The 20,245-nt window shown below is 35.3% G+C and overlaps 1 protein-coding gene across 2 annotated transcripts in view; it reads right to left on the bottom strand.

The window, feature by feature from the left end:
• Positions 1 to 20,245, bottom strand: part of COL25A1 (collagen type XXV alpha 1 chain) — a 465,856-nt gene that overhangs the window by 56,090 nt on the left and 389,521 nt on the right. For both annotated transcript variants that reach the window (XM_044224287.1, XM_044224288.1), the window contains exons 16-18: positions 14,045 to 14,077; positions 13,559 to 13,594; positions 8,843 to 8,887 (exon numbers count right to left, since the gene is read on the bottom strand). In XM_044224287.1, coding sequence (XP_044080222.1) covers positions 8,843 to 8,887; positions 13,559 to 13,594; positions 14,045 to 14,077 — 114 coding nt within the window. The remainder of the gene's footprint in view (positions 1 to 8,842; positions 8,888 to 13,558; positions 13,595 to 14,044; positions 14,078 to 20,245) is intronic.

Here is a 20,245-nt window from a genome sequence, read left to right as displayed (position 1 = left end):
TACCAGTTAAAGAGAAGAAAAAAGAGTAAATATTGAAAAAAACATTTTTCTTATTCAGGTTAGTGTTTAGTTTATAAAAAGATAAAGCATGCAGTTTCAAAATTCACAAATAAATAAATAAGGTTTTGCGATCTCAGTGGTCAGACAAAGTGACTTTTCTTCTTTCAATAAAATAGAATATACACTAAATTCTCCTGAGGAAAGTATAGTAAGTTCCCTTACATAGAATGTCCGGGGTGGGGGGGAATTTTTTACTTCCAAATACACAATTAGCCATGCAATTGACAGTCACGATGATTTTAGCACTGCCAATGTTGGCTAATTTTAAAGAATTTGAGTATGATTAGTTTGACCTTATTTCACTCTAAGAAAGCATCTGCCATATCTCTTCTCTCAATTTATTCAAAGGGAAAATAGCATCCTTAACTTTAAGATCACACTTTTATGTTTATTTAATTCCAGAGCTCTCAAACACTTTGGAGACATTTTCTTAATCCTCTCTATATCTTGGCAGAGTGGGGAGGAAATAATCATTTGTCTCTTTTCTGTCTCAGGCTTGAAAGAAACTTGTTGAGGTAAACAATGCATAAATAAGTCTACTCGTAGTCTTGAGCTTATTGGGTTGTTTCTTAACTTCCTAAGCTAATGCGAGAGGTTCTCAAACTCTTTCCTTTACTATTATTAGTGTACACAGTAGAAAAAGTTCATTGATAGGGTTTCAGATTCCACATTTCATTTAACACTTAATAAACTACCATTGGTAGAGTTTGGAGTAGTATTGAAGAAGAATATCCATAATTTTATAAAAAGACTATTAAAATAATCATCCCTTGTCCAATGACATCTCTGTGTGAGGCTGTTTTTCTTCGTACACTTCAACTAAAACAACAAATGGTAACGGATTGAATGCCTAAGCAGATATGACAATCCAGCTACCTTCTGTGAAGCTGGACATTAAAGAGATTTGCAAAAAAAAAAAAAAAAAGTATAACAATGCACTGTTCCTGCTAATTTTTGTTTTGTTTTTAGAAAATTCAATTATATTTCATAAAAATGTTATTTAATGAACACATAACGATTTTTTAAAATGCCTGTTCTAATTTTTAATAAAGAAACCTCGATAGATATAATAAGCCTACATAAATGAAAATTCTTTCAATCCTAGTTTTTAAGTGTGTAAAGGAGTTTTGAGACCAAAATTTTTGAGAACTATTGCTACAAAGGTCCAGAATTGAGTTAAAGCCTGGATTTGCAAATTGAAATCCTGAGGTGCCCAACAACGGAAAATACTACTGTTCTTAAGGGGTGACTTAGTCAAGACTTATCAGATAATGCAAGCAAAGCACTTAATGCTGTCACCAGAATAAAGTATATAAACAATAACTGTTTGTCATTATTGTTGCCCTTATCTTTCAGTCTCAAAAATGCTGGCTATCATCATAATTACTGTGGTTAGTAATAGTATTACAACATCTCTGCAACTAATTGGTGATATACAAGGTGACTTTTTGTTTCTCTACAATCTGGGTGGGGCTATACGCAATACCTCTCCAACTTCTTCCAAGAAGTAGTGCTAAAATTTCTCATGTGAATATATCATCATTTCATGAGATGATACGCAGCTGTAAGAGACTTTAGGACTGCAAAAGCAGAAGTATATAAGGTAGAGAAGTGACAGGTGTACTAAGAATGAATTTTTTTTCCTGTAAGGACGGAAAAGAAGAAAATGGTCATACCTACTGAATTTCTCTAAGTAAATGAAATCCTTTAAAAAAATCTGTCTCTTTGACAAGGAATGATTAAAAGTTCCAACCTCCTAAAATGTCTAGGAGAAAGGCCATGACAATCTATGGTTTTGTGGCCAAAAAAAAAAAAAAAAAGCAATTGGTTTTACTACAATAGTCATGATTCTAGTAAAGCAGAATAGAGGAAGGAGAAAAATTTGGTTTAAATCTGCTCTTGCCTTGGATGATGTATCTGATTTCTTCCTGAGTTGTTTCATGAGTTTCGTCCTTTTTCTATTCTTTAATGAATTAGCTCCCCACCAATGAGTTTGAAAATCGAGTCTCAATACTAAAACCGTAACACGTTTCCCTGTGTTAAGCTGGTAGAAAAAAAATCAATAATAGAGTACCTGTGATTTTGGCAAGTAGACTGGGATTTGGGTTGGGCAGAAGAAATGCTATTTATTCAGCATATAACACAGTAAAGGTCTAGTAGTACATTGCTGGGAGCTGCAGCCAATAGCAGTCAGCAGTCCTATCTGAAAATCTGACAAAAGTCGCTAATTTCAATGGAAGCTTTAAGCAGCCAGGGCACATAAAGATGCAGAACCAAGTCTACAGAGAAAAGTTCTAGCTGAGATCAGGGATGTGTCTTCACATGACCAACTTTGGAGGGCCTAAGTGTCTCACGTTGACCTTTCCAACTTAGCTAACCATTTCAGCAGCCACAACCTTGACCTTGCAGTATGAAGCTCAACGAAAATAAGTCACAGTAGCTAGTAAGTACTATATTTGAACAATTGTCCTGTTCTTGTACCAAAAAGTTTCCTTGCTAATGAGCATGTTAATATTAGATCTCTCTTTCTTCTTCTCTTTCTATCCACTCCGCTTTCTTTCTTACATTGGCAATGTATGCATAAACAGGAAAATTAAGCAGCAGGTAGGCAGAATCTGTTCTTAAGGGGTGACTCAATAAGATTTAAAAAAATGCAAAAAAGATAAGATTTTTGACTGAAGCCACTTTTATTACTTTTAAATATTTTAAAAATTCTAATGAGATAGCTTAGATTCTGTGTATTCTGACAAACATCCCTCCTACACACAAAACACCTATGACAAAACAAAATACCCCAAAACAATGCAAACAACTAATGTCTTTAACAACAAGAAAAGCAGCAAAAACTGGCCTTCTGTATTACAACAAGGCAAAGGAAAGGTAGAAAATTCCCTAACACGACCTTTCTGAAATCTAATAATAACCAACAAAGGTCTCATTAAGTTTTAGAATTCAGTAATAAAATTCAGACTGATTTCCTTCAAACCCACATTTAATACATAGCAAGAAAGCATTTGAGATCACCTTTTATTTTTTAAATGGCTAGTGGAACAGTTTACTGAATATTCTTCTATCCAATGTACATAAAGGATGTCCTCGACATAGGTGAGAAGAGTCAACAAATACATAGATGGGATCATTGGTCAAGGTAAAAAAGGAAGAGATGGCTTCATTCACACAGAAATGTCTCCCTAGGTGTTTCCCTAGAAACATCCAGAACTTATCATCTGTTAAATGGAATAGTGGCCAGAAAGTCCTGATTAGCTCTTGCGCACAGAAAAATCTCTGGTTTTCCATTTATTACCATTTGTTTTATTTTTATGTCATTATCAATTAAAGCAGTAAAAGATACTATTTTTTTAACCTGTCTAAAAAAGCCTCTAACACACCAGCTTAAACCAAGTCATGTTTTCCATGATAGTTATTACTCCCAAGCAGATCCAATTTTCATTGCCCAAAAAATAGTACAATAGGGCTTGAAAAATATGTGCTGATTTGCCTGGGCGCTGAAGCATCACCAATAATTTTGATTAATGTGTCTTGACACTGAATGCATTAGCCATACAATATCCTTCTTGCTTAAAGGCTAATTAGAATTCAAGTCAGCATGATACCTGCTTCTGAGGATTACAGCAAGAACATTTGTTGTAATAAGAACGTCCAGGCAGCTAGTTTTTGTAGTGATTGATTTGTAAAATTATTGAGAAGGGAAAAAAAGAATGAAAAAGTCGAGTCTGTCCCTGAAACACTATTTCCCTTAGGGATAAAATTTGAGTATAAATTAAAACATCTTGGTGATATGATGAAAATGAACTGCAATAGCAGGTTTATTTAAGACTCAGAAAACATACCTTTCTGCTTTTTTTTTTCTTCTTAACAGGATTACATCATGAAAACGCATTTGGTATATTTATTGGAGGTTTCATTATGGCTACTAAAAATCTCTGATTTCTGGATGCGTGAGTTTCCTAACTGGATTCTTAAACTACTCAGCTGCTCAGACACAGACTCTGGGCAGGCAGGAAATAATTACAGGTAACAATAACACAATCTTATCCTTTTAACTAGTATTTCTTCCTTTTCTTTTTTCTTTTAGGAATACATTTCACATCCTATGTTACTTCCAGAAACTTTCCCCTCCTGCTTTTAAAATGTGATTTGATGTTTCTGAGGAAAGAACCTCATTGCCAGTGAATTTAGATGGTCAATTTCTATTAGATTATTGAACAATGTAACTAATCCTAAGAAGGCTGACCTAAATGTTCCTGCCACCTGAAAAACTTAGCCTTTCTATGATTTGGTGTCAAAGATGATTTCATATAATGAGGTATAAAAAACCGGTTACTGTCTCTTACCCTCCCAATCCTTAAATTCTTAACCTAAATGTCAAATTTTCACTAATGTGGAAACCAGAAGAAAACTATCAAGTTTGAGGGAAAATATTTAAGAATTTTTGGCCATCTAAATGCTTTTTTCATTTATGTATTTTTTACTGTATTATGTTTCCCGACTCTATTATTTTTACTGTGTTATATAAATTTTTCCCAATTTACTTTCTGAATATGATGAGATAAACTAGTGGTCTCTGTTGAAAGGAGAAAAGCAAGCATTGAAAACCCGTATTTGTAAAAAAAAATGTCTAGGTCCAGGCAATGCTATGACTGGGGCCTAGAAAGATTTCCTCATTACATGTCCAGGTTCTTTTGGAAACAGCATAGGAAGAAGAGTTTTGACAGTACCATGCCTTATGCCCAGAAGTTTGCATTCCTTCATCCTTTGTTCCTGGAATGTATTTGAGTTATAGGAAAAGGAGAATAGTGTGATGTTTCAAGAAAACTAGCTTTCTTATAGCTCTTAAAGGTAACATTCATCCATCACTGCAAAGGAGTTTTCAGAATTTACCTCTATTAACCTGTAGAATGTAAATGGCTTTATGTTCTTCAGGTTAAAATAACTCACATGAGGAAAGATTAGATTGAACATGTACATAACCCATGTCTCCAATATTCTGAGTTGCTCCAAGAGAAAAAAAGAGTAATAGCTAAAATTTTTTGAGATTTACTATCCGCTCGGCAGTATTTTAGGAACAACACATATATTAATTCACTTAATATACACAACTCTCTGAGTTATATACAACAATGATTCTCATTTTATAAGGAAACTGGAGAACAGGGAGATTATTGTAACTTGCCCAATGTTATGGTGAGGGGTAGAACCAGGACCCGCGCACTGGTGGTCTGGTTCTAAAGTCAGGTTTCTTGCTCACTGCTCTATATTGCTTCATTACTGGGTAATGTAATCACAAGAAGGGTAAGTAATGTATTTACATTTTTCAAACTAAGTGTGGAGAGAAAAAAATTTTTAAAATAAGAACATCAGATCTTACCCTTTTATGTGATATCAGAAAAGCTAGTTACTCAAAAGTTTCACTCATGAAAAACATATTTGAAGTCTTATTTATAAAAATCATTTTGTGAGCTCAAATCTTATTCCAGAAGATCAATGTCTGCATGGTACATTGTGCATAATTTAATTTTCCCAGTTGAACATCTTGACATGATATGAACCATGAATGCATGAAATAGGAATTCCAAATGCCTTCCACATGGTGAGAGAACTTTCCAATACTTGTGCAGGAAGCTTAAGAATAGTTTGAAATTAAGTTATGCCTGTTGTTGGTGACTTTTATTATGTATGCCCAAGGTATCAGCACTTCTCTCTGAGTGGGACTCTGAGGTGATAGATAGATGAGTCTGCTGTCTGTATTTAGGCACTTTGCTCATTTCCTGAGAGCTGTGTGGAAGGCATTTGGGTGCTCATTAAGTTTCCCACCATTCCCAGAGAGCAACAGGTGGCAAATCAAAGCTTCCCTGGTATGTCATGGCTGGTTTCCTCAATGTCTTGGAAATAATGGATGGCATTTGCATGCTTTCTGTAGTACCAGAAGATAAGAAGGGGATGAATAGCAACAGGAAGTATTTCCAGAGCATGAACTATCACACAGTTCTTGCTACCACACATTCTTAATCCATACATGTGGTTTCATCTTTTAAATATTATTACTCATTCAAACTATGAAATCACGATTAACTATCCTGTGATTAGCAACTGAGTAGAAGCAAGGCATATTGGAGGAATAAAGAACATCTCAGATAATGAAGCTATATTGTAAAGTTATAAACATGTAACTCCACATTTATAAATATCCAATGCCTGCTAATGACTATGTGTTCTTAAATTATCTCCTTCACAAGAGGACTTCTGTATTCTGAGCACCTACCATATTATAAAGAAGGAACATTGCACACATCCTGAACTAGAGCGAGAAGACAAAGCTAATTACAAAATCAGTGATTTAAATCAAGTACTGAGTAATTCCCCAACAATATTTGGTGATTGCATAGAAAAGTATCTCCAGCGAAGGATAAAAAGTTTTGTCAATTGACAGCTTCTTGTCACAACAGTCACACTCAAGGTTTAAAAAAACCAAGGCAAATATCAGCTATATGATCCTAACAAAATACTTCTGGCCATATCTTAGGACCCTTGGAATAAAAGCGTTTACTGGAGGTGGCAAATCACCAACACTCTTCCCAATTTGAAAAAGTTCAAAACTTTCGGACTAGTTCACATATGATTAGGGAAATTGCCGTGGGCTATTTTTCGTGGTGGAAGACATAAAATGAATAAGAGGTAACAAAAACAAATAGAGTAATTCAAGTTGGTTTTTGTTCGTCTAGGAGGGAAAAACCCCAACAACTTCACCCTTACATATTCTTTCCCACCAAGACAGTGCCTCATCCTCAAGCGCATTTCAATGCAGGGCTGGAGTTCCTGCCTCACCAGTGACCATTGGAAGCACAGCCTTGCTAACTTAGGAGTAAAGCAGTATAGGAAACCCTCCCCTAGCCCTTCCCAAATGTCCCTCCTTTCCAGTGCCTTCCCCCTTATATATAATGCAACCAGTTTGTTTTTAACTTATGTTGAATTAAATAATAATTTTAATTATCATTTAAAATAATTTATAAATGTACTTATAAACAAATTTATAAATGTACTTATAAATAAACTTAATAATAATAAATAATATAAATATAAATAAATACACTTATAACATAATAAAATTTATAAATAAATTATAAATTATTATTTAAAATAAGACTAAAATATGATCTCCCAGTCATTTGTAAAAGGATCTTTTTTTAATGTGTGGGAATTACTAAGGAATCTTCCATAAATTAGATCTACAATATGAAATCACATATTTAATTATTTTGTTAAATAGCAAGTGGTAAGTAAAAGACTTGACTTTTTAGTAAGCTGTTCTTCTACAGGGTACTTTTTCGCTGGGGAAGTCAAAGACAAAAATAAAAGGACATATCTGAATGTCCATGATACCAATCTGGAAACATCAAATAAAAAGCAAAAATTCCTGACTGCCAGCCTGAAAACACGGTTTTCATGTCTGTTACTCATACCAAATAAAGTCATAAAATATATATACCATATGATGTCTGGGGAACTCAGTAATTTATCTTGTTTTATTCTAAAGCCATATTATTTCATGTACTGTACTTCAAACACAACCTTCATCAAACAGTATACATAGCCCACACACTGAAACTAGGATTATTCATTTTAAAATGGTCTAACGCACACTAAATATTGTTTCAAAGTTTATAAGAATAGTGAGGAAAAATATACTTGCATTATGTTACTCTATCAAACCATTCTAGAAACAACTTTAAAGCTTTTCAACTTTAGAAATCAGATCTTAGAGCCTCACTACTGCTAAGGCAATAGAACTTTAAGCATGTCAGAGGTCCTGTGAAAAATTTTAAGCAATTAAAAAAATGTATGTTTCCTAACATTTTTAGATGGCTTTAAAACATGGAAAACAATGTTTTCAAACTAAGCTTTTAGCGGTTATTTCAAAAGATACACACAAAGTTTATGGAAATAATATATGGTACAGGAGAGTTTAGTCATCTGATTTGTCCTTTGCAGTGAGAGTTATTGACAGGAAGTGGAAGCAGAAGCTATTTTAGACCGATTGTTTTAACGAATGAATTACAAAAACAGCTGCCTAAATGTTCGATATATGGGAATGTTAAGACTCTGATTTCAGTCAGAGTCTAAGGGATGCAAAGAACAAAATTAAAATGTGAAAGTGGACATTCTAGACTTTAAAGAATTCCTTTGTGGCACTTACATTTTTTTTCAAGGTCATAGTAGGTTCTAATAGTAGAATATATAGTCCAGATAGCAACGGCAAATCTCAGCAATACTTGTACCTAGTTTTCAATTTAAAAATGCTAACGTGGGCCTCAAACCCATCACTCTGAGATCAAGACCTGAGCGGAGATCAAGAGCTGGACGCCCAACTGACTGAGCCACCCATGCGCCCCTCGATTTAAAAAATTTAATTGGTTGTGGAGCACCTGGGTGGCTCAGTCATTAATCGTCTGCCTTTGGCTCGGGTCATGATCCCAGGACCCTGGGATCAAACCATGCATCAGGCTCCCTGCTTGGCGGGAGGCCTGCTTCTCCTACTCCAGCTCCCACTCCCCCTGCTTGTGTTCCCTCTCTAGCTGTCTTGCTCTCTGTCAAATAAAATAAATAAAATCTTTTTAAAAAATTTAATTGATTCAGATGGCTGGAGATAATTTAAAGGGTAGCATTATATTTTTACTTTTCATTTTTTTCCTATTTTCCTTTGATTTCTGTGACTTTCACAGTTACAATTCTATGAAACTGAGACTGTCAGTGCAGTATTTACCTTTATCCCCGGAAGTCCAGGAAGCCCAGGAAGCCCTGGTTCACCCTACATAGGAAAATCACATAGCATTATAGAACAACAGTCACTCAGTCACAGTATTTGGAGAAAAACATGGCAAGTGTTCCTAACTGAATACTTGCTATATATGGTATATATATATACACATATATAAATATTATCTAGTTCTAAGAACCTTGGTGAGATTGTACAGTTCAGTCAACTCTTGATTCAGGGATGGGTTGACCATTTGCAGATTTTTCAGGATTTTCTCTCTTCCTGCCATCTCATTGCTCGTTGGCATCTCAACCAGAAGGCAAGTGAGAGAAGTAAAAGGAACAGAAACTCTTGTGTTTTATTATTCCCTGGTAAATAATTTCTTGTGGAAGCTGAAGCTCTTTGCTGAAATGAGGATTATGTATGCATTTGTTTAATGCATCCTGTTCCCGGGCTCTCTTACCTCAGATAATCAAGAGTTGGCTGTGTGAACAGATGGTCACATCAAAACAATATACATTAAAAGTCTTGCTCACTTAAAAGTATAGTAAGAATTCTTTTCCATTCCTGAATGATGAGAAGATAAATGCATGGTCAAGATCATTCTTAACTTCAGCCTGTATTTCTGACAATTGTTGAGTCTGGGTAACCCTGCTTAGCGATTTAGAGCTAATGGTACCATGCGTGCAGCTGTTCCGGAATACAGGTTTGAGATTAAGTGGTACATTTTGTGTGAGCACACTGGAGTCAAGCTAAATCTCATTTTCACAGAATTGTCTACATTATTTTAAGTACAAAGTATAGTGACAAGAGGTTAAATTGCTTAGAAAATCCCCTAAATTCCACTAAAGAAACATCAAGGAATTGCCAGGGGAAATGAAAGTCCATCCTATATTGGACTGAGATGACTATTATTTGTGGAAACAACATTTGAGGGTCAAAGGCATACATTGCTTCAGAATGGTCAGTCAGTGGGATAGACAACTATACTAAAAGAGACTAGGGCATTAAACTAAATAAAAGTGGTAAAGGGAGACACTTCTTTTCATCTAAATGTTTCAACAATCCTCATTCCAAGGAAAACCTAGGAACAATCAGATATTTTGTCTTTAATAGTATTACTCTCATATTATGAAGAGTCATAATTTGCTTTGGTATTATCAAAAAATGACTCCAGATACTGTTAACTAAGCTGTATGGTTAGACGTAGAAGGGACAATGACTTTCCTGATGGTTTAGGTCACAGGTACTTCAGGAATGCAAAAGAAAAGCTACAGTGTTTGAAACTATATAACTCAAATTTTGTACTGTGAACAGTAAGACTAAGATGAGGTTATGCCAGAGAAGAAAGAATGATCTTTAAGAATTTAAGATTGCATTCAAAGAATACTCTATTCTTGTCCAAGTGGATTAAACTTCCCAAAGAAACAGTATGCATTGGATTTTCTTTTTTCTTTACCCTTTGCCCTTCATTTGATAAATTTAAGAAGATCCAGTAAATAAGGCTGCATCTATATTTTACTGAAGATTCTCTTTTACTTAAAAAAAAAAAAAGTACAAGGCATTTGAATATACAGTAAACTGAAGGAGAACACACAACCAATAAAAGCAAACCTATTGGTGAAAAACCTATAATTTTGTATTATTTGCAGAAAGGCCTCTGAAACTCAAGGCATCTTATTTGAAACACGTGAAAACACAGGGGTTATAACACTGTTTGCCTGCAGGAGTTCTCACCATACACTTCCCTCCACTATATTAAAAGGATTGTACAACTACTTTAAAAAAGATACATATATATACGTGTGTACACAGACACATGCCCATGTTTTCTGGCAATGAAAAATATGAGAAATATGTATGAGACATTATAGATATTTTACAATGTAGACTGAATACTTAACAGAGACTTCAGCATTTAGCTGTTCCCTATATTACATGTGTATGTATGTAGCTGTGTATACATATTACATTATTAAATGGACTTTTTAAAGGAAAAATATTTCAGAAAGGAATTTGCCTTTTCCAAATTTATGTTTATTTAATGCAGTAGTCAACACAATGAAAGATTATAAAATATTTCATATTACTCTTTGTGGAACATCTCAACATCATTAGGAAGACTTTTCTTACAATATAAAAATTTTCCTATATTTATACCATGAAGGTTTGTCTTCCAGTAAGACCCAGTTTTTGCTGACTTCTCCATTTTTGCTATTTCTTGGCCCAGGAGCTTCTCTAGGTTGAATTCTTGGGCATGCATGGCCCAAAGTCAGATCTGGGTCATAATTAAGAAACGGTTTGTTCTTCAGTTCAAAGAATACTTGTCCAAGTAGATTAAACTTTACACATTATACTTTGGGTTCTTTTTTTCTTTCCCTTTGACTCTTTACCCTCCATTAAAGGAGACCCTTGTCCGCTGTCAAATTTGTGACTCTGCTTTTGCTCCCAGTGCCTTGTACTTTTACATATACTTCAACTGCGAAGGTCCCTTCTAATAGGGGATCAAGTATTTTCATACCTTGAAAATTAAAAAATGTATTTTAAGAAAATGCAAAGAAGTTAGAAAGAAAAAGCTATGTGATGAAACACAATACCTATTTGAATAAATCTACACATTCAGTTTACAAACATAAATACGCATACTAACTCATGTATCAATCACGCACTTTCCTGTTGAATCTATCAAAGGAAAAAGAACTACGATGAAGTCATTCTACATTATGAATGTTGCTCTTGGACAACACCAGACAGTGGAAAGCTTATCAATGGGCTTTTTGTTCTGTCACAACACTCTACATTTCTGAAATGTCCCTCACACAGGAGCTTATGTATAGAATGCACAACACAGTTCTTCAATTATGAGGAAAATGCCATGGAAGTTCTATTGGATTGGTTCTGTATTCAGTTCTGCTTGTCATTTTCTAACTTGAGTAAGCAGCAAGCATGGGAATACTCCTAAAGCGACGTTGGGGTAAGTATTGCCAAATCTTGATTCTAGACAAAGGAAGTTGTAAATACTGTAGGCAAGTGAGATTGCATCAAAGGACAGAATCTGGCCTAAATGTTGATGAAAAAGATGCTGTTCATTTCAGGGCACATACTCATTCAGATAGGTTGTCAGCTTTTATATCTCCTGATATAATTTAAAGCAGATTTTTAATGAAATAAAGGAAATCCAATGTTTCCATATGTAAACCTAAGAACTTCTAGGAATGAAGCTAAACTGTATTTCTAAATAATCATAGTAAGGCAATATTTTATTAAGCAATTGAAAATCATTTTGGATCTTCCACTGTGAAAATACTGGAACCTATATAAAATTATGGCAGATTTGTTTTGTTTTGTTAAAAAAGCATAATAGTCCTGCAGACATTTTTTTAGTATATCACATATTTGGAGAACATTTTAAATTTAGCCTTCAACGTTTAAAGATGAAGGAACCTAAAATTAGATCATCTGAGAAGATTATTTGCTTTTTCAAACCAAAGCAGACCATGGATCTCTGATGATACCACTAATTTCAAATTCCTTACATAAAGAATCAGTAGGAAATGTTGGGATTTTAAGAGCAAAATTCACAGAATTCTGCTGGGGTCTTTGGAAAAGTGAACATTACCCAAAACTGGGCCTGATGAATCATTATTCTTATAGCCTAAGTTTCAAGAGAAACTGAGTTTCAAAAGAAAACTCTATTTTTAAATTAGAGGAATTTTAAAAGAACATGATAGGCCTTCTCAAAAATTACTTTAATCCTAAGTGTTAAAACAAAGCTATCATCCTCCCAATGGCTTCAAGAGTGTGGGAACATTATTTTACCATGTCTTAGGATTCCAAACTCCTATAATGAGATTTATTCTTTCTTTTCCTTTACACTAATGGGGTAAATTCTGTATCTCTAATTATGTTTTTTTCTACATCAGCTATTGCTAGATAAAGGTAGAGTCACGATCTTAAGAGATTTAGCCTAATGTGGAATTCACATTTACTTGTTAGCTCTAACACATCTGTTACCTAAAGTCTGACAGCACTGGGCACTGATATCCAGATGCTCAGACAATAAACTGCTAACAGTTGTTTCCTGCCTCAGACTCAAATGAGAATATGAATCTAAACATAATCACTGCATATCCTCTAATTTATCACTGAAGTGCAGCACAAATGATTCAAAAAAAATCATGTATGCATTCACAGATCAGTTAAAGTGCTTGGCTAGTGTCTCCAATTAAAACTTCATTTATTAACAAATCTGGTTTGTATAACATAACACCCACTGCATAGGGAGACATAATTCACATAAGAAATGTCAGGAGGGAAGTATTTGAAATGAAAGGAAAAGGAATATAAGAAGCTCTCATTCCCAATTGAAAAAGTTTAGTAAATACTCATTTCTTCTCATGAATGACAGAAACATGCAGAGCGACTTTAAACATGCAAGATAAGTTGTTGGCATTCCAACCTGACTCATCTTTGTTAGCCTCGGACAGCTGAGTATATGCAGACCTTAGCTGATAAAACATGTTTTTACACGTACAGAGTGCTTCATATTTTGCCATGGTCCGCCTCAACCCTTTTAAATGCAAAACAATCAATAGCATTCTGCATGCAAAGCTTGAAGACTACATCGTTTTTCGATTGTTTTCATATCACACCGTGGATAGTAGGTATAAAAAATGACAAAGATGAGGCAGTAGAAAGAACACACTAGAATAGAGGTGTTACCTTTTGTCCTGGGCGACCAGATTCTCCAGGTTCTCCCTGACCGAAAGAAAACCAAAGATGTTAAAAACAATCTTACAAGAATTTTCCAAAACCTTTAGGCCTCTGGACAACTTCACAGAGATGGCCTAGCCTTCTTGATCACATGCATTTCATTCATTTTATTCTATTACTCTATGTCTCACCAGAGACAGGAAATTTTTTTTTTTATTTTGCTGTGAACATACCTAAAGCTCACATACAAATCCACATTTTTGTAAAAACCAGCTGCAAAGAGAAGTAAAGGCAAGACCTCTTATTTAAGCCTTTATCAGATTTCCAGCAGATATGCCCTGTTGTGTTTGGAAGCATTACATTCATTACATTCATTACAGAAGAATAAAAAACAGTCATAACCATCAAAACTGGTACGAAAGAAGAGAAAGCAGAGGCTTATAAAATTCAGAACTGTAACTCCTGTGGTACAAACACTTGCAAAGTTATAGTTACCTTAATTCCTGCAGCTGATGATCCAGGGTCACCCTAAAACAAAACCCATGAGAGATTATTCCACAAGTTATGAGAATAGGAAACATACAAACACACCGAGAGCCAATATCAACATGGCATTCAAAGGCACCCCATGACTAACAGGACCTAACTATACTCCATAAGACCACACCAACATGTCAGCTGTTAAGATGTCAACAGTTTCCAAGGTAAACAATGCACTTTCTAAAAACACGGGTTTATTTTGAATGTAAAATACTTAAGGACTATATTCCTTGAAGTCAACAGAAATATATAAATATGTATCTCTACCCTTGATACAGTGCTAAAAGGGCATTCTAAAGTAATAAATTATAATTTGGAGATCTGGAATTTTGGTTTTCTCTATTTCTGGAATTTATTACTGTCATGGGCTCCCAGTTACTGGGAGTTCCTTGACCCTCTCGGTCTTCAGAAAGTCAGGGTTCAACAGATGAAGTCAAAGGGTTAATGATGTCGAGCAGGAAAAAGCCACGTAGCAGGTCGGTGTGTTTTCCTCACGAAGTACTGTCACAGTTACGACCGGCACATTTTCTCTAGCTTTACACTTATTTCTTTGTGACACAGTCACCGGAAAATTACAGGATGATGGATGACTCTCGGGTGGCAGGGACATATGTAAGACCTGAGAGAAAATCTTGAGGTAGAATCTGCTTTCTTTTCTTTTTCCTTAATTTTTTACTGTTTTTTTTTTTCCTACCAAACATTTATTTATTTAGGTATTTTAATTTAAATTAAATTCATTAATGTGTATTACTAGTTTCAGAGGTAGACTTCAGTGATTCATCAGTCTTATTTATATAATACCTAGTGCTCATTACATCACGTGCCCTCCTTAATGTCCATTACCCAGTTACCCCATCTCCCACCCCAGCAACTTTCAGTTTGTTTTTCTATGATTAAGAATCTCTTTGGAGGGGGGGAGCGCTCCTGAGTGGCTCAGTCAGTTAAACTTCTACGTTTGGCTCAGGTCATGATCCCAGGGTCCTGGGATCAAACCCCACATAGGGCTGCCAGTGGGGACCCTGCTTCTCCCTCTGTGTGCTCTCTCATCTCTCTTTCTCACTCTCTCTCTAAAATAAATAAATAAAATCTTTTAAAAAAGAAAAGTCTCTTATGGTTTGTCTCCCTCTCTGATTTCATCTTGTTTTATTTTTCCCTCCCTTTCCCTATGGTCCTCTGTTTTGTTTCTTAAATTCCACATATCAGTGAGATCATATGATAATTATCTTTCTCTGATTGACTTTCTAAAAGGCACTGTTCTCCATTGGGATACCACAAGAGGGTGACTACATTCCCAAAGTAAATATGCTATAAAATCCACAGAGAGGGATTGGTGGAAAAGAATATGGAGGTTAGTTAAGAATGTTGCTTCATTCTTTTTTGTTTTAAATTTAAATTCAATTAGCCAACATATAGTACATAATTAATTTCCGATATAGTGTTCAATGATTCGTGAGTTGCTTACAGCACCCCATGCTCATTACCCCATGTGCCATCCTTAGTGCCCATCTATCTCTAAAATAGGGCAGCAAAAGGGCCTTGATTTTCAAGCTCCTTCTAACCCCCAACCCATAAACATGTTACAAGGCAAAAAAAAAAAAAAAAAGAAACAAACAAACAAACAAGAAAAGAAAAAGAGGGAGAAAACTTAACTACTTGAGACTATTGAGAAAATAGGAATTGCCATAGAAGGAGGTACACACTGGAATTTCTTCAGTTGTCATATGCATGCAAGTGCTCAAGGAACTCCAGGGATCTGGTTCCTTGTTCTGGATTTAGGAAGTTGCTCATCACCCTCTTTTAGAGACAGAGATGAAGCCTCAGGCCTCTGTCCATGGAGCACTGGTCCCCTTCACCCAATTCTTCCCATCTCTTCCCCAGGTTGGCACCTTCTCTTTCTTGACGTCTCAGCTTATATGGCTTTGCTTCAAAGAACCCGTCAACAACCAACTTCAGACACACGCCCCCACATACAACTTCCTCCCATCCAGCATTGAGCTCTGTTCATGTCCTGCAAAGTTCACTTCAGAATTACATATTTATGTTTTCTGCTTATTCATTGTCTGTCCCTTCATCAAACAATCAGCCACATAGGGAGAGATTCAGTGCCCGTTTTTATTCCGTGCCTAGCCCATAGGAGTTGTTCAACACCTCTATGGCAAAGGAATGAGCAAATCTCAAAAAGAATGTTTTAAACAAGGCAGCAGTCAAGGATCAAAATGAGAAAAAAATTTAGGAGGGGGGAAAAGAACTTGGGAAGGAGAAGGAAATCATGAATTAGTTTACTGAAGAAACTGATACATATGTGAGCTTCTTGGATGTCTGTAATTGTTATTACCCAAGGAAAAATTAAAACTTGATAAAACACGAGGGCCCTAAATACTGTCTTCTACTGACTTCTCTATCTAATCACTAACATTCAGCTGAGTTCCAAATGGGGAGTGAAATAAATGTGACTAATAAAATAATACTTATTTCTACTAAATCAAATCTGAAAGCCATCAACACCAATGAATCTGGTTTGTAATATTTTGCACAAGGAGACCTTTGTATTCCTAAAAGCAATTTTGACTTTGCAAAGTCCCTTCTCTCATCTCATTTAGACCCCATAAATTCTGATGAAATAGGGCATATATGACTATTTTCACTTAATAGATAAGGAAATTGAACCAACGAGAGGATAAGTGAATTTTGGACTTCCTAAATTCCATTGTCATGTACTTTTTATTAGAATAAGAATTATTGTTTTATTTCATTTTGACAACAGGGCATAAACGTTGCAGTAAACTTAAAAATAAAGGGAAGTTGCTAGTATTAACTGCAGTTTAAAACCTTTTTATTTTAATGTCCTAATGGAATGTGGCTGGATAATCTACCGATGAGACTAAGGACTAGATTTAGTTCTCATAGGAAGCGGATGAAGAGAAAGACAGTTTCCTGAAAGGCTGATTTACTTGTGGAAATTGGAGCGGTTTCATTTGAGGCGACTATGAGTGATATTTTAATTCTCTTTTTAAAAACTTAGACTGTGAAATCTTGAGGAATTTTTATAACTTTTAAGTGGCAAGACAACTGCTGAAAGACAGTCATAAGTTAAACATTTTAAAGGCTAGTCCTGCAAGTCGTGGAAATAAGACCGTCAGTGCTTATTTCATTCCTCCAATAATGAAAATGAATACAGGATTAAAGGCGGAAAAATCAACTATGTCTCAAGTATACTCTTCGTTTCGTAAGTCGGCTGGTCTAGAAACACATTTCCACAGGGTGAGTCACGAATGGGAAAATCCTTTGAGAAGACACTTGAGGTAAATGAATTTGACTTGTGATCATTCAAACACAGAGTTTCTGTTTTGGGTGTGATTATTTTCAAATACAATAGTTAGTATATAATGTTGTGTATGTGTTAATAAAGTCTAAGTGGATAAATCAAGTGAATGTGGTGACATTTCTATCATTTATTAATTCATTTGATAAGTGTTTGTTGAGCACGGACTATGTGCCAGCCATGTTCTGTTTGTAGGGATGGGGGGAGGTGGGTGAAATCAGGGAGCAATGCAGTTACAATCCCCGCCCTTGGCCTATGCTCATCATAGCCACGTACTAAAATATATACAAAAAAAATTTACCGATTAAAAGCATTAAAAAATATTATCTTTTTCTTCCTTTCTTTTCATTTTTATAAGAAACATCTGGAATAGGAAGAGATTCTCATGCTTGGGAAATCCTGTGTCTCTGTATATAGCAGAAGACATGATAAACAAATGCACGTCACAGGAAAAAGTTCTACCATTCCATGGAGATAAAAAACAGTTGAAAGAAAAACAAAAATTTTTAAAACAGGTTGTTTATTCAATAAATATTTATTATCTTACAAGTATATGCCAGGAACTTAGACTGGTGCTGAGAATAGTCTGAATCATATAGTTTCTCTTTATTTGTGTGTTTTTTCTTTCCCAATGAGCTGGATGTCCAACTAATCAAGGAATTACAATAAACCGTGATAACGGTTATGAAAGGGATTTTAAAGAGTGTTGTGGGAGACTAGAGTAGGTAACCTAACCAATCTGGAGAAGACTGAAATGACTGCCCAAGCGAAATGACTTATAGACAAAGGTCGTCTAAAGAAAAGAAAGTGGAGGAAGGAGTGGACAGACAGGAAGAGTGTTCTAAGCTGAGGCAACCACATGTGCTGAGTTAGAGAGGCCCTGCATTGACCGGGGCTGCTGGGGCCCACTGAGATAGATCTTCATACAGGATTTTAAGAAGAGACAATTTAATGGTAGCTCCAAATACAGGTGCGACTTCTGATATGCAAACAATGAATCATGGAACACTACATCAAAAACTAATGAAGCACTGTATGGTGACTAACATAACATAATAAAATAGAAAAGAAAAGGCTCGGAGGATGCAAATCAATGATGCTATGTAGGCATAAACCAAGAAGGCAGTGTGTTTCTGGGAATGGACACAAAAGAGGGACCGGAGAAAGTGAAGGCACCTGTCAGGTCCAGCAGACTGAATTATGAATGATAGAGTGGGGTGACCAAACCATTCAGCTTGCTGCACCAACGTCTACTTTCAAGTTGCTCAGAAGAGATAACAAATCCATGTCTACGTTTGTCGGGAGAGTAATGCTCCAAGGAGCAGAACATAACCTTTGCGTAGTAACTCCACACATGACTGAAATCATTCTTTGGCGTGTTACTCGCAAGACTAGAGTATAGCACAGTTGCTCGCCGTGGACAAAACCCAGCCTAGTAGTTTTTACAGTTCCACAGCATTTCCAGATGACCGGTCTGGAAAGGTTTCGATTACTTTACCATCCAAAGGCACAGAGTTGGATCAAAAGGAAAAAAAATCCTATTACAGTGAATCAGTCAATGACGTAATTTACTACATCAATGGCAGGGGAAAAAAAAAGTGTTTTTTTATTTTACATCTCAAACTTGGTAAATGATGAATGAGTTTCACATACTGAACCCAAAGGCCGTGAGAAGAGTGTTTCCAACATACTGGAAACAAATTATATGACAGAAGCAGGAAATGTTTTAAAAAACACATCAAAAATTATATTCCAATTACAGCATTCTCGGGATGAATGCTATAGGTCAGATTACATATTATATGTTACAGATTCCTATTTACAATCCCCGGTTTAGGCCCATTGAAAGTTTATAAAAATGATTTCCGTTTTAACTGCAGCATTTCTGGTACTTAATTTCAGTTGACTAATAAAACTTTTTGATAAAAAAGAAAACAACCTACCCAGTTGATTTCAATTTCCATGTTGTAAGAAAGCTAACATTTATTGAGAGTTACTCTGTGTGAGTTGTTATGGTAAATGATTTGCATTAAAATAAAAACGAAGAATGATATTCCCTTGAGATAGACTTGGTCTTTTCAGAGAAAAAAGTTGCTTTCTGACTGTAAAATTGAAATTAAAAAATGTGTGATTAAAGAAACTATTATTGGCCTACATTCCAAAGATGAAGCTTTAAAAATGCATCTTGCAAAGCATAAAATTTTCTGGAGAAATCCACATAGGTGTAGTTGAGACTTGGCATAAACTTTTCTCAGTTGAAAAAACTGCTCTCCTTTCTTCAAACAGAGACTGGCAACTGAGACCTGTGGGCCAACTCCAGCTAGCACCAGCATATGTGTGGCCCACGTGCTAAGAATGGTTTTTGCATTTTTACATGGCTCAAAAAAAAAAAAAAAAAAAGAACAATAATACTTCATGACACATGAAAATTCCATGAAATTAACATTTCAGTGTCCAGAAATAAAGTTTTATTGGAACACAGCCATATTCATTTGTTTATATATTGTTAATGGTTGCTGTCACACTGTAACAACAGCGTTGAGTAGTTGTGACAAAGACCACAAGGCCCCAAAACTTCAGATATTTATTTTCTGGCCCTTTATTGGAAGTTTGCTGAACTCTGGTTTTAAGTATAAACAGGAGAGTTAAATATAACATCCAGATTTATATAGCTGGTGTTTGAAATTCTGACTCCGAGAGTGATCGAGGTATATCATTAGTCTTATTAAGTATTAAGCTCATGCATGCCGTATTTGATTGGAGCATGATAATTAGATTTGACAGATACAGAGAACGGGTCTACAGCAATGGTTCTCAACTAGAAGTGATATTGT

Source organism: Neovison vison, chromosome 11, assembly GCF_020171115.1.
Source record: "Neovison vison isolate M4711 chromosome 11, ASM_NN_V1, whole genome shotgun sequence".
In the NCBI taxonomy this organism is placed as follows: Eukaryota; Metazoa; Chordata; class Mammalia; order Carnivora; family Mustelidae; genus Neogale; species Neogale vison.
The sequence above is the reverse complement of the archived record's forward strand: the minus strand, read 5'-3'. Positions and strand labels throughout refer to the sequence as shown.